This window comes from Colletotrichum graminicola (genome assembly GCF_000149035.1).
Source record: "Colletotrichum graminicola M1.001 genomic scaffold supercont1.52, whole genome shotgun sequence".
NCBI classification, from domain to species: Eukaryota; Fungi; Ascomycota; class Sordariomycetes; order Glomerellales; family Glomerellaceae; genus Colletotrichum; species Colletotrichum graminicola.
Window position 1 is genome coordinate 34,055 of NW_007361056.1, and position 13,237 is coordinate 47,291.

At 54.1% G+C, this 13,237-nt stretch overlaps 4 protein-coding genes across 4 annotated transcripts; all 4 read left to right on the top strand.

Annotated features, from left to right (window-relative positions):
* Positions 1–513: 513 nt before the first annotated feature.
* Positions 514–879, top strand: GLRG_09754 (uncharacterized protein; the record flags this gene model as incomplete). Its single annotated transcript, XM_008100439.1, has 1 exon — positions 514–879. One exon carries the CDS (start codon positions 514–516, stop codon positions 877–879), a length of 366 nt encoding a protein of 121 aa, XP_008098630.1.
* Positions 880–3,931: 3,052 nt separating this feature from the next.
* Positions 3,932–5,020, top strand: GLRG_09755 (uncharacterized protein; the record flags this gene model as incomplete). The annotated part of the gene is made up of 1 exon (XM_008100440.1): positions 3,932–5,020. One exon carries the CDS (start codon positions 3,932–3,934, stop codon positions 5,018–5,020), a length of 1,089 nt encoding a protein of 362 aa, XP_008098631.1.
* Positions 5,021–6,037: 1,017 nt separating this feature from the next.
* On the top strand, positions 6,038–10,066 carry GLRG_09756 (LEA domain-containing protein; the record flags this gene model as incomplete). Its single annotated transcript, XM_008100441.1, has 3 exons — positions 6,038–6,110; positions 6,177–9,709; positions 9,767–10,066. The coding sequence occupies 3 exons, from the start codon at positions 6,038–6,040 to the stop codon at positions 10,064–10,066; spliced, it is 3,906 nt and encodes a 1,301-aa protein (XP_008098632.1).
* Positions 10,067–12,600: 2,534 nt separating this feature from the next.
* On the top strand, positions 12,601–12,862 carry GLRG_09757 (uncharacterized protein; the record flags this gene model as incomplete). The annotated part of the gene is made up of 2 exons (XM_008100442.1): positions 12,601–12,729; positions 12,794–12,862. 2 exons carry the CDS (start codon positions 12,601–12,603, stop codon positions 12,860–12,862), a joined length of 198 nt encoding a protein of 65 aa, XP_008098633.1.
* Positions 12,863–13,237: the final 375 nt, after the last annotated feature.

A 13,237-nucleotide genomic window follows, 5' to 3' on the forward strand; every position in this document is an offset into this window, starting at 1 on the left:
GGGGGCCACACCAGGAGCATGAGACACGCCCAACGCCCTGGCCGCCCCAGTGTATCTATCCACTCCATCCTCCGCACCCCGCTTGGCCCTCTCAACGTCATTGCGGTCCAGGACATCTCGAGACTCGAGTGGTGTGACGCAAATGCGCAGAGGAAAGGGGGCGTGTGCGAGAGATGGGAGAGAACCTGGGTCTCCCCAGGGTCCAACATGATCTCATCGGAAGAGAGGGAGGGTGTAAGTTTTCATCCTGTTTTGACCCCTCCCCCCCCCCCCCCCCCCCCCTTCCGGGTCCTGGCCAGAATCACTTATATGTTGCCGTCCTCGTCCAGCTTAATGGACTGAAACAGACTTTTGGAAGAGACACCTTGAACTTACCGGTGGAATTAAAAACAAAAAACGCCCTTAATATCGGTTCCCCCCCCCCCCTCCCTTTCCCCGACAGAGAGACCTCCTTTAGTCCATCCTTGAACTTCTACACCTAGAGTCGTCAGTCACTCGACGAAAAGCATCAAAATGGCATCCCCTCGTGAGAGAAACAACACCAAGTACGCCTCCGACGACGAGACTTCGGAAGCTCCCAGCGAACAGCAGCAGGAGAAGCCCCAACGTCGCCAGAACCGCAGCAAGAGCAAGCAGATGCAAAAGCGTCAGCAGGGTGGCCAGCAGCAGGGCGGTCCCCTCGGCGGCCTCACTGATGGCGGTGTTACCAACGGTGTCCAAAACACACTAGGCAATGTTGCTGGTGGTGCCCTGGGCGGTGGTGGTGGTGGCGGCGGCGACAAGAGCGATACCCTGCGGTTGCGTCTGGATCTCAATCTCGACATCGAGATTACGTTGAAGGCGCGCATTCACGGTGACCTCGAGTTGGCTCTCTTGTAAGTACCTCCAACTTTCCTCCAAGTCTGGCCCCTTCATCTCTTCCGACTAGACTCCCGTTCTGTCTCCCTTTTCTTACTCGCAGACAAGGACGGGCTAGTTAGGCCAAGTTCATAATGGGCTAATGGGCTTCTCCTCGTCTTTTAATCAGGAACTGAGAGACGTTTTCCCAGGGACAAATCTTAACGCAATCCATCCGCCGGGCCGGTTTCCTTTTGTTATTTTAATTATCATACGGAGTCGCGGGGATTTTAATGGGCAAAGTGATTTCGACACATTTTGCCGGAATTTGCGGGTTTCTTTTGTTGATTCCCCCCTGGTCATTCCTCCGTAAAAAAAAACGGTTTGGGCCCGACAATGGGCGGGAGGAGGATTTGGTGGACAGGTGGAATATTGGTATCCATCTGCCACTTGTATTATGAAAGAATTGTGCATCATCGACATTATGAGATACGGACGCTATTTCGGGAAATGTTATGGGTATCCTGTTCAACGTTAGCCAAAGCGTTCTAAACCGGTTTTATTTCTTCTTTTTCAAATTCATGCTTGACCATGAACAAGCCGTTTTCGTCCTTGGGGTGAACATGGCTTCCCCGCAACAGCGCAGCGTGACTTTCCATGCAGATCCATTGACAACGAAAGGGGACCGTCTCCCGGTGGCTAGGTGGAAACGGTGGTTGACGGCCGTTCATAGGCATCCATCCATAATGGTCATTTGGCGCCGTAGATGGTGGACTGAGGGGGCGAGGGACGCAAGTCTCCTGTCAGTCACCGGTGGGGTCAAATCCACCCTCGCAACTTGTCAGCCGCGACAAACTCTATCGTCCATTTCTTTCAAAAAAAGGCTGCCATTCCTAGTCGCCTAGTGCCGTCGGGACCCAACGGGCGACGAGGGCTAGCCCGGGAGCGAGTGGCATCTGGCTTGAGTCGATACTCGACGGCGTCCGAGACTGCTGCGGGAAGGTCTTGCTTTGCCTTGCTTTCCGCGCGCCCTTTCCTGAGCTTGGTCCGACGTCAGCCTCTTCCGGTCTGTTCAAACTCTCAAGAGTTGGGACGAGGCAAAGCCTAAAGATCCAGGCACACTGACGGGGTCATGCCAGAAGCCTGACTTCATCCTGCGTCTTCCAAAGGACTCACCGAGAACCCCCTCAAAGGGGAAGAAAAGCAAAAATGCTCTGGCACAATCCTGTCATCCCTGCTCATAATAGACATTTGCTATGTAGTCAGTCAAGCCACAGGACGGCATCAACCTTCCTTGTTCGTCCAATGTCAGCGCGTCGCAGCCGCCACATGACGCGAACTAACTCACTCGCGCTGCCAGATGCAACGGTGGAACGGCCCCCTCCCTTCTTTGCGCCGCCTCCACAACTAATGCGACGGGTAATGTCAGCCCCCCCTTCCCTTGGAAAAAATGGTGCCCACAGTATCCGTACCGTCTCGGACTCTGAGGTGGGAAACGGTACAAAACGCTAAGCGCGCAGGGAAACCGTGGCTAAACGGGAAATCTTTGCATCGCATCCCGGCGCATTGGGTACTGGCTTCAGCCACTCACACCCCGTTGCTTCCAACCTCCCCTTGCCGTTCGCTTGGAAATGTTTGCCGAGTGGTCTTCACCGTTAGCCACTCCTCGTCGTCGTCAGGCCATCATCAGTTTACAACCGGTTTCCCGCCCATCGTGCCGCTGCCGTCTCATTTCTCACCTTCTGGACCATGATGGACTCTGCGCCGCGTGTAGCTCATTGCCATCTCAGGAAACCCATCGAGATCGTCGTTTGCGTGGCCGCGTCGGTTGTGGCGTTGGAGTGGGGTTCCGCTGCCATCCTGCCCTCACCAGACTCGAGACGTCTTTGAGGCCCAGGTGAAGCTGCTCGGGCGTGCTGGTTAGAGCCCCGTCTGATGAAAGCAGAGCTCCCCCTTACTGAGCCACATCCTGAACTTACCTAGCTTGTCTCGTTGTGCGAAGCACATCCGTGCTTAGAGCCTTTCCCCAGAGTCTGTGGTCACCAACAGGCTCTAAAGCTTCCTTGTCGGTTAATCGATAGAGACCATCGCGAAGTGAGCACCGAGGCAATTGTCCACCGTGCTCTTCAACGAAGAGTTGACGGCTAGCCGTGCGTTCCGTCTGCACAACAGCCCTGGCGCCAACCGAGCGCAGTCAGCAACACGGCCATTCGGCAGTCGTTCGTGTTTCGACAGAAAACAGGCTTTTCCAGGCTCGTCGGTCCTAAGTTTGCCGCCAATCCCAGCGCTGTTCCGGCGCCATTTTCGGAGTCATGTCTCGGTTCCATCCTGCCAACAACTCCAGCCTTCAACGACCCCTCCCCTCTCTTGCTTCGCTGCATCCCATTTCCGACAGTACCCAGTCTCTGGTTCTCTGGTCGAGTCCACAGATCTCGGCTCGACAAGTCTTTGATCCTATCATCCTTGCGCAGCGGCCTGGCAGGGTTTCAAGGTGAACCGTCGCCCCGTTAGTCCGTTCTGGAACCCCCAAAGGCTGCCCCAGTCTTCGTTGCGGCAGACTCGGACAACCCACTCTTGGTCATCTCATCGAGTTGACGTCACGGCAACCGATCCAACCCCCCCCCCCCCCCCCCCCCCTCCTTTGGCTTGGAGACCTTGCACACACACTGCAGACCTGCTGCCTGCGTCGCCCATCTACCAGAAAAGCTCTGCCCGCGAGTGTATCGAACAAGGGGTGCACCGAGAGAACAGCACACAACGGCACAGCCTGTCACCCTCTCGCAACCGCCCTACTCCCTGAAGTAAAGGCGATTCTCAGGTGGGTGCCCACTCTCCATTCCTCTCTGCCTGGCTGGTCTTCCTGACTGTTGCTTTGCCCTTCCTCCCCTCCCCCTCTTCGTTCTGTAGTGAGGCCCAGCTGACGCCGAATGTTCTTCCACCACAGCAACATCCCCTGGTGACGGCTATCTCTCCTTCTCGGCCGACTCCACTCCAAACTCTCCGCGACGAACCCGAAGGCCCAGCCTTGAAGCAGCCTGCACAGCAATCTATGCAGAGCTTTGTACCTGCGCGTCTGAATTCCTCATCGCACACTATGCAGCCTGTCAAGCCACAGTCTGCGCCCGTATCCGGCGATCCTGATCATACCTCTCGGCACGACGAATATGAGGTTGTCGAGGTCGAGGATGACGGTTCTAGACTAGAGGCCCCAAGGAGTACCTACTCCAGGCCGCCTCTGCCTCGTCTGAATTCACAGTCGCGAGCATCTCCCTCGCCGGTGCCTCATCATGAAACCTCCCCACCGCAGCCTCACCCTCACCGAAACGGCAATACAGGTACCCCACAGCCGCAAGAGGGCGGGCCTGTTCATCTGCAGGGCTCGCGGGAGATACCCATCCCCATCAGGACATCGTCGAGTCAACATCAAAGTGCACCCAAAGCACCCCCGCCGCCAACAACCGAGACTGTAGACAGTGGCACGGACGAAGCATCACCTGATGCCCGACCCTCCTCGAACAGCACCCCCAAGCCGCAAGAAAAGAATGCTCCGATCCAGATACCCAAAGTTACACCACTGTCCTCTGGTCTTACGCTGCCTCCAAACCTTGCTCAGCTAGCGCAAGGTCTGGACGGAAAGTATGTCGACGAGTTCGGAAACATTCTCGACTGGAACGGTCAGGTGCTTGGTCGTGTCGAGGGAGACCTGCCGTCCATGATCGGACGGCCAGTCGCGGTAACGGGCGAGATCTTCAGCGAGGACGGCGAGGTCGTTGGTTATGTAGCAGAGAATGATACCATCCCCCCGGCGCCTCCTTCGCCCAAGCCCATTGAAGGCATGGGCGACGGTTTGAAGGTAGACCATATGGGCAACATTCTCGATAAGAATAACAACGTCGTCGGCCACTTCGACGGCGCCCCTCTGGCCAAGTCCCTGCAGCAGACTGGCCAGACTGGCAAATCAAGACAGTCTAGTGGCGCCCGTCCTGGCCATGTCCCCGACACGCGGACAAGCTGTCCTGAGTGTACTGCGCATCAGGCCAAGCCATCTTCTACAACACCCAGCCCTTCGGAGATCTTCATGGACGTCAAGTCGACCAATGACGGAATTCAGCTCATCATCAAGATACCCACGGTTTTTCACGGCGGAGGAAATCCTAATATCCATATAGGAACCGGATCGTGATTTCGATGGAATTTGCACGTTTAGGGTGGAGATCGACATTGGAGTTCTGGAACGGGTTCGATAGAAGGTAGCATCCGGCGGCGTTCAGACGGTGGTGACACGGTTGTGATAGGCTAGAACGTGCACCGTAGTTCCAATAAACCCAATCTTAGCAGCGAGAGAATGGTTTGCATAACTCGTGGCCCCCGTTGACCCTTCCTTGTGAGGCTGAAAAGTGGGCATGGCCGAGCTGCCGTCCGGATGGCTGCGTACGCATAGACGCGGAGGTGGATTCGAGAACTTGAGACGGATGTGGCGAATAGCACTTTGTTTTTTCGTGTTTCGGAGGGGCGTCATGACGTCTATCGCGCATGCACGTCCAACCTCTGTGAGCTTCGCAACCAGCTTTGGGAAAAGAAAGTGTTGGAGCAACTAGGGTTGATTGTGGAGGAACTGACGAATGGATGATGCAGGGAAAGGATTGTCCTTGGAAACACTAGCCACACCAATTGGGCATCTCCTAGAAAGGTTGTCGGCGATCAATCCGAATGCCAATGGTACTTCCCCAGGTTGGCTGGTCGTCACACCACCCCCCTAGGTGCAGCTTTCTTCTTCAGAGTGAAGTTGCGTCATGATACCTAGAATCCCAGCCCTTCATGGGCTCGGACGATTGTGGCTTTGCGTCATGATGGACGGTTGTGTGACTGACCATCCTTCCCCCTCCCCATGAAGTCACTGTGTGGCTCAAGCAGGGACCAGAGCTTCGAAGGGAGAGCTCCTCGAGCTTGAGCTCCCCCTTGACGTAAGCTCAAGAGCGACTGGCGAGCTGGAAACTTGATTTAAGCCCGAGAGTTGAAGGTATAAGACGTCTGACCGGCAAGTCATATCAAATAAATTTGACTTTTATCTCCCATACCAATGCAATCATCTCATAAACAGCTACATTTTCTAAGATACCCTGTTAGCGCTGAGTACAACGAATTTATATCCAAACACGAACAACAACTGCAACAATACAACAAGAACCAGGACACGAACATGGTCGGCGCTGCTTCAAAGTCTGGCAGCAGCATGCTGGGTGGTCGTGGAAAGGAGACTGAGCAGAAGTCAAGTGAGTAACACTTACACACGATTGTAGTTCCACATTTGGATGACGGCTGCTAATTCTTACAAACAGCATACTCGGTCGAACAAGACATCCACGACCATGGCGAGAATCTCGTCGCCGGTGTCATTGGCAAGACTGGTGAGGTGGTAGACGAGACCGGCAAGACTGTCGGCAAGGTTACAGAAGGCGAGGCTGGAGAACTCGTCGGCAACGTTGTCACCGCGACTGGCGACATTATCGGCAAAGATGGTGGCATCATCGGCAAAGCGCTTCCACTCGGCGAATTGACCGAGAGTGGTGAGAGCAAGGAAGTTGGTAGCTTCACCATCATGGGTGCCACCAAGGGTGTCAAGGGCATCGTCGATACTGTTGATGGCACTGTTCAGACTGTCAACCGCACATTACCGCTCGTCGGTGACCTGACAAAAGGCATTGGTCTGGGCGAAGGCCAAGGCGGCGTTCTCGGCGGAGTCCTTGGGAGCGGCCAGGATGAGAAGGATTCTCAAGGAGGTCTTCTCGGTGGTGTTACCGGCGCTCTCGGCGGTGGTAAATCCGAGAAGGGTGGTTCGGAGCAAAACCCTCTTGGAAGCCTTCTCGGGGGTGTCCTCGGCCAGAGCCAGAGCGGTGGCCCTCTTGGCGTGCTAGGAGGCAATGAGCCCTTGGAGCGTGACCAGTCCGTGACCGACAAGGACGAGAAGCTTACCGAGCTGCTTGCCCAACAGAAGTCGGATGTTGACGACAAAGCTTCTTTGACGGAAAACGCTAAGCAGAACCTATTTGAAGTCAACGACACGACATCAGAGGTCGCACCCATCGACTTGCAAGATGTTGAAAAGTCGCAAGCAGACGATGGTAAGCCTACAACCGCCGGCGAAAACACCCAGACAGAGACTGAAGATTCCCAAGGCGCCAAGACAGATTTGACGGAGCAATCGACTGTTGACGGTAATGACGGCTTGCAAGAAGTGGATGCCGAGCCCATTGACGAACAGACCGAGGGTGCCGAGACAGTCAAGGATGACGCCACACAAAAGGCCAGCACTGTCCCCGACGACATTGCCACCCTCGACATTCCTGTTTCTCAAATTCCCGACGACTTGAAGAGCGAGCTTCCTGAGGATGTTCAAACTGCCGACATCCCCGTTTCCCAGATCCCTTTCGATGCTCAGTCCAAGCTCCCCACCGATCTGGCGTCCAAGCTCCCGTCAGACTTGGGCTCCCAGCTTCCTGAAGACGCAGAGACTGGGACCAAGACTCCTCAGGGTACCACTACTGAGGATTGGGCCAACCAACAAGATCCTGCGAACCAGTCTCAAGTTCCCGAGAATGCTGAGACAGGCGAGTTTCCGGAAGATCCTGCAAACCAATCTCAAGTTCCCGAGAACGCCGAGACAGGCGAGCTTTCGGAGGATGCGAAGACTGGTGATGTTCCCGACATTGACGTTACTGCTGCGTCCGACTCTGCTCCCAAGTCCACCGTGAAGGATGATATCAAGAGCGTCTTGAGCACTATTCGTTCTGCCATCCCCGAAGACCAACGTACTGTCACTGTTGCCGGCAACAAGCTTCTCCAGCCATTCGAGAAGTTTCCTGGCGCTGAGATTGACGATGAAGGCAAGGTCATTTTCGACAATGCCTCCATCGGTCGCGTCGCTGAGGGTGACCCTGCCGACCTGGTTGGCATGACCATCGACGCGGAGGGTAATATCGTCAACGAGCGCGGGAGCATCATCGGCAAGGCTGAGCTCAAGTCCGAAGTTGCTGATGAGCTCCTCAAGGATACCATCGACTTCTCCATTCTCAAGGGCGCCAAGGTCAACAAAGCTGGCAACCTTATCAACGACAAGGGTGAAGCGGTTGGCCGTATTGTTTCTGGCATTCTCAAGCACCTTATTGGCCGCAAGGCTGATGAGCGTGGTGAGATCTGGAACGATGGCGGCAAGATTATCGGAAAGGCCGAGCCTATTCCCGAGACTGAGCGTGAGGAGCTTGCCGAGCCCGCACCCTTCGAAGACTTCCCTGGAGCGACGGTAGAGTCCAATGGCCATGTCCTGTTCAACGGCGACATTGTCGGACGTGTCGTCGAAGGTGACCCGAAGAAACTGAAGGGCAAAAAGGTTGATGAGGACGGCGACATCCTCGACAAGAGTGGCAATGCCATTGGCAAGGCCGAGCGTTGGGAGCCTGAGCCTGAGGCTGAGCCTGAACCCGAAGCGCCGGTCATCATTGACAACTCTGCTCTGGCTGGAAAGCGTGTCAACAAGGCAGGCAACGTTGTCGACAAGGACGGCACCATCTATGGCCGTATTGTTGAGGGCGATGTCAAGAAGTTGATTGGACGCATGTGCGACAAGGAGGGTAATGTTCGCAGCGAGTCTGGAGACATCATCGGCCGTGCCGAGCTGATCCCCGAGAGCGACCGTGAAGGTGCCAAGGAGGGTCCCTTCGCCGAGCTCCCTGGCTGCACCGTTGCCAAGGACGGCACCATTGTCACTCCCTCCGGTGACATTGTCGGCCGTCTTATCCAGGGTGATGCCAAGATGCTTTTCGGGCGCCCCATCGACGAGGATGGCGACATCCTCGACCGCAATGGCAACCTCCTGGGCAAAGCCGAACGCTGGGAGCCTGAGGCTGCTCCTGAAAGGCAGAAGGGCCCAATGGAGGGTCGCAAGGTCAACCGGAGCGGTGAAGTCGTCGATGAAGATGGCGACGTCATCGGCAAGTTGACTTCTGGTGAGATCAAGGCTTGCGCAGGCAAGCTCATCAACGAGGACAATGACGTTGTCGACTCCAAGGGACGCATCGTCGGTCACGTCGAGCTTCTTGAGGATATTCCTGAGCCCAAGGGGCCCATGGAAGGCAAGACCGTCAACAAGAAGGGCGAGGTTGTCAGCGACAGTGGTGAGATCATCGGAAAGCTTACCAGCGGTGAATTGAACGTATGTGCCGGCAAGAAGATCAACGAAGACAATGACGTTGTCGACTCCAAGGACCGTGTTGTCGGCCACGTGACCCTGATCGAGGATCTTCCTCAGAAAAAGGGTCCCATGGAAGGGCGCCGTGTCAACCGACAGGGCGAAGTTGTTGACGAAGATGGAAACATCATTGGTAAGCTCACTACTGGTGAGGTTTCCATCTGCTCCGGCAAGGAGATCAACAGCGACAACGATGTTGTCGACTCAAAGGACCGTGTCGTTGGGCATGTCTCCCTGCTCGAGGAGATTCCCGAAGTTGAGGAGGAAGCGCCTACCGAGACCGAAGAGGAGAAGAAGGCTCGCGAGGAGGCTGAGGCTGACCGTAAGCTGGCCCGAAGCCTTGGTGGACTCATTGAGCAGGGTCTAGATCGTCTGCGTCCTCTTTGCAAGATGATTACACAAAAGATTGAGGCTGCCGAGCGTAAGCCCAAGGAGGAGCGTGACGAGGAGCAGCTCGTGAAAGATGTCAAGCCCCTCATTGAAGAGGGTGGCAAAATTCTCACCGAGTTGAACGGCAGCGTTCGCGCCTTGGACCCCGATGGCCGCATCCAACAGAACGCCAAGTCCAAGTCACAGACTCGTGAGGCATCCCCCGAGGAGCACCACCTTGCCGAGTGTTTGAAAGAGGTAAGTTTGATCCTTGCGGTGCAATCAATACATTACCCTTAACTAACTCGTTCTTAGTTGACCGGTACCATCACCGAGACTGTCGAGGGTGCTAAGCGCAAGATTGAGGATATGCCTCACGCCAAGAAGGAGCTCAACCCTCTCTGGGGTCTCCTTACCGAGCCGCTGTTCCAGATTCTTGCTGCCGTCGGCCTGCTTTTGACCGGCGTCCTCAACCTGGTTGGTCGTCTTCTCAACGGCCTCGGCCTCGGCAAGATTGTTGATGGACTCTTGGGCACTCTGGGCCTGAACCGTTTGCTCGACGGGCTTGGCCTGGGCAGCTTGACCGCTGCTCTCGGTGGCGGCAAGAAGAAATAAGCGGTTTTAACGATGATACGACTCGATTCTCTTGTACCATGTTTCTGACTGGATAATGTCGATGACGAGTTTGATGGAGAAAACGGAATTTTTCTTTGGCGCACGTTCTTGTATTTGGATTGCAAAACAGGCAGATTGAGCGTGTATGAATAGTATGATTGGGTGGCATTTTAGCCATTAATTCGAACGGTTACTTTCGAAAAATGAAGCAACACCAAACGGTGTTTGTTGTGGTTCCGATAATTGTAACCTTTGTTGTTTGATGTTTGCGGCATGGTAGGTTAGGGTCGGTCGTCAGTGTGACTGTTTGTGTGTGTGAGAGAGGACAAGAGGAACAGGGGGAGGGGGAGGGAGGAAAACCCCTGACAAGGAATGACATCAAAATAAAGTGAATTTCATCCAGTTTCGTTCTTCTTCCAGTAGACACGACAGATGGGGATGTATGGATTAAATTGATGGATGGATGATGGTTAGGAGCTGTAATATTCGTCTGCACCTTCCTCGGGTGAAGATGAGTGAGAGAAGTGGAGGCGCGCCATCAACGAAAGAAGCTAGGGCGGGTGCGACCTTTCCGGCGAGTTCAGGCAAGAACCAAAGTTTGGCTTTGATCGCAATCCGCTCTTTCCATCACATTCACGCGCCTACAGCAACAAGTTGGGCATGTCGGGCAGGTTTGTACCGGCCGGACGGGGATTGGGCCGGTTCGTCGTCACTGCTTTTCGAAAACCATGTGGCTTCCCGCCCCATCATCCCAACCCATCTTTTTCCCTTGGCGGCCATCGTGAGCCACTTTTGGGCCAAATCAACTGAGACCCAAACAGCACCCCTCTCTTATGCGTCTTCAGTGCTAAAAAAACAATCCAACTAATTGCCAATGGTTGGTTGCATTTCATATTTCCTATGTTCCAAGTGACACAACATGCTGCCGGCCCCGGTCACCCCCTTCCGGCCCCACGGTTTAGAGTTTCCGCATTATTGATTCCCCGGACCATCTTGATTGACATGACTCGTCTTCTGTTCCTGGCCTTCTTCGCCAGTCAAGGCAAAGTCTTGTCCGCTGCAACCTGATTATCCGTTGTTTATTAGTCGTCGTCGCTTCAGAACCCACATACTGAGGGGCTTCATTGAATAACCATAAACACTCCAGGGTGCAAGGTGACACCGGTACGACGTGGATCATCCGGGACCTTATCTAGTTTACACACAACAACACCAAGGCCAAGGGAGGGCACTCTGTTTCCTGGTGTAGGTTGTTTTATTGCTTGTACAGTACTAGGTCATTAGTATCCGAACAGCAATAAGGGTTACATGACGACTGCTTCAATTACCCAGGGCTAAGGCAACCCGGTTATTATCATATTTTGGTATAAATGCCCTACAAAAATGGGTCGCGCAGAGAAACTCTAGCTTGTTGATTGGGTGATCTTATGGCTGTTTAAATACTAATCACCCTGGTGTGGTATGTGTGTTGGACTCCGAGGCTGATTCGAGATATCTGCACATGTTGTATTGAAAGCCTTGCACAGCTACAATCATGGCTCAACCACTCGAGACCGCTAGGAAAACCCTTAAAGAACAGAACCGCGTCACGACGCAACGGTTGATGTAATTCTTGATAATGGCGACCATGGACATCGTGACAAAAAAGATTGTTCTCAAGTTTTTGTGAGCATTCTTGGGTCACAATTGCACATCGGTCAATCTACCTGCTTGCTCTTCACTTTACTCATACATAGGACCGGATCCAGCTCGGATTATCCTCGTTACCTTCCTGTTCAAGCCTCCATAGCTGTAGATGTTCGGCTTTGGGTTTGAGCTGCTTTGTTGGCTTTCTTAGCCCATCAACGGAGACACTGTTCGGCCGTGCCTTAGCTTCGGCAGTCGGGTCCGTATCGATAAGATAAGATAGAGATAAGCAAGATAACACCTCTGATCGATAAAGCTCCTACGCCGATGCATCGATGCAATGCAATGTAATGCACCGACCTCAACAACACTCAGCAGTGACGTCAAACCACTCCCCAGAGCTCTCCCGGTAGCACACCGCATGACGGCATCACCACCACAGACTGATGTCAACCGCCGCAATCAGCCAGAAAGCCCGTAAATCGCTCGCACCGCGCGCAGGTTACGCCGCACCAAACCCTTTTTTTTCCTCCCCCCCCCTTCCCCCACTGGCCACCGCAGCTTGCATGCCTCCGTGTGCTCATGTCATACAGGAAAAGCGCAATGATGGTCCTGCCCATCCCTCCCCGTCTTTCCCTTGCCCGTTGACGCAACTGCCCCTCCGAGCTGAGACTTTGTGCCCCTCTTTGGAACTTCTCTCGAGCGAGCTTCCCAGCTGCCGTGCTTACCCCTCCAGCCTAGGTAGCTTTCTATTTAACTCTAGTATCTCTCTGATTCCGTCTCCCATCTCCCTTTGATCTACACAAGCCTCCAAGCGAAAAAAACAACAACAACAGCCTCCTTTGACTCTCTACACGACCACCGCATCCCACTTCCCTTTACCCTACCAAAACCACACAAATCCCAACATGCCCGAGGGACGCCAATCTCCTCCCCCTGAGCGCCAGACCGGTGCCCAGCAGCAGAGCCCCCCTGCTTCCGGCACAGGTACCGATGACGCTTCCAACAAGGACGCCGCCAACAAGGAGTCTCTCCAGGTTCGTATTGACATCCCCCCCCCCCGTCTCTCTCGTTGGGAACTGTCTTAACATATTTCAATAGAACCTCTCTTCGAACCCCAAGGGTCCCATGGACGACAACCTGAAGGAGAAGTTCGCCAAGACCCAATAAACGCTCTGCTTTACCGCCGAACGAAAATCAGGCATGATACCAGGATGACGTCGGGAGCTATGGGCCACGACATGAAGACATGACACATTTTTAGCAAGGAAATCACAAATCGTGATGCTGTATCATAGAGCACTAATAATGCCAAAAGAATTGCATTGATAACATATCATTCATTCGTGCTATGTCGTGAAGCTGGAATAGCTACCTACGTGTGGCTAGTACCAGTGGAAGCCACCACAGACGTGGCGTACCACCCGCACGGACCGCTTTAGATAAGTATTTCTATCGTCTCTCAGGTCCGTACATAGATTCTTAAAAGGTAGGACAACTACTTTACTCTCAAATGACCAGACGCTGCGGTTCATCGCATGCTAC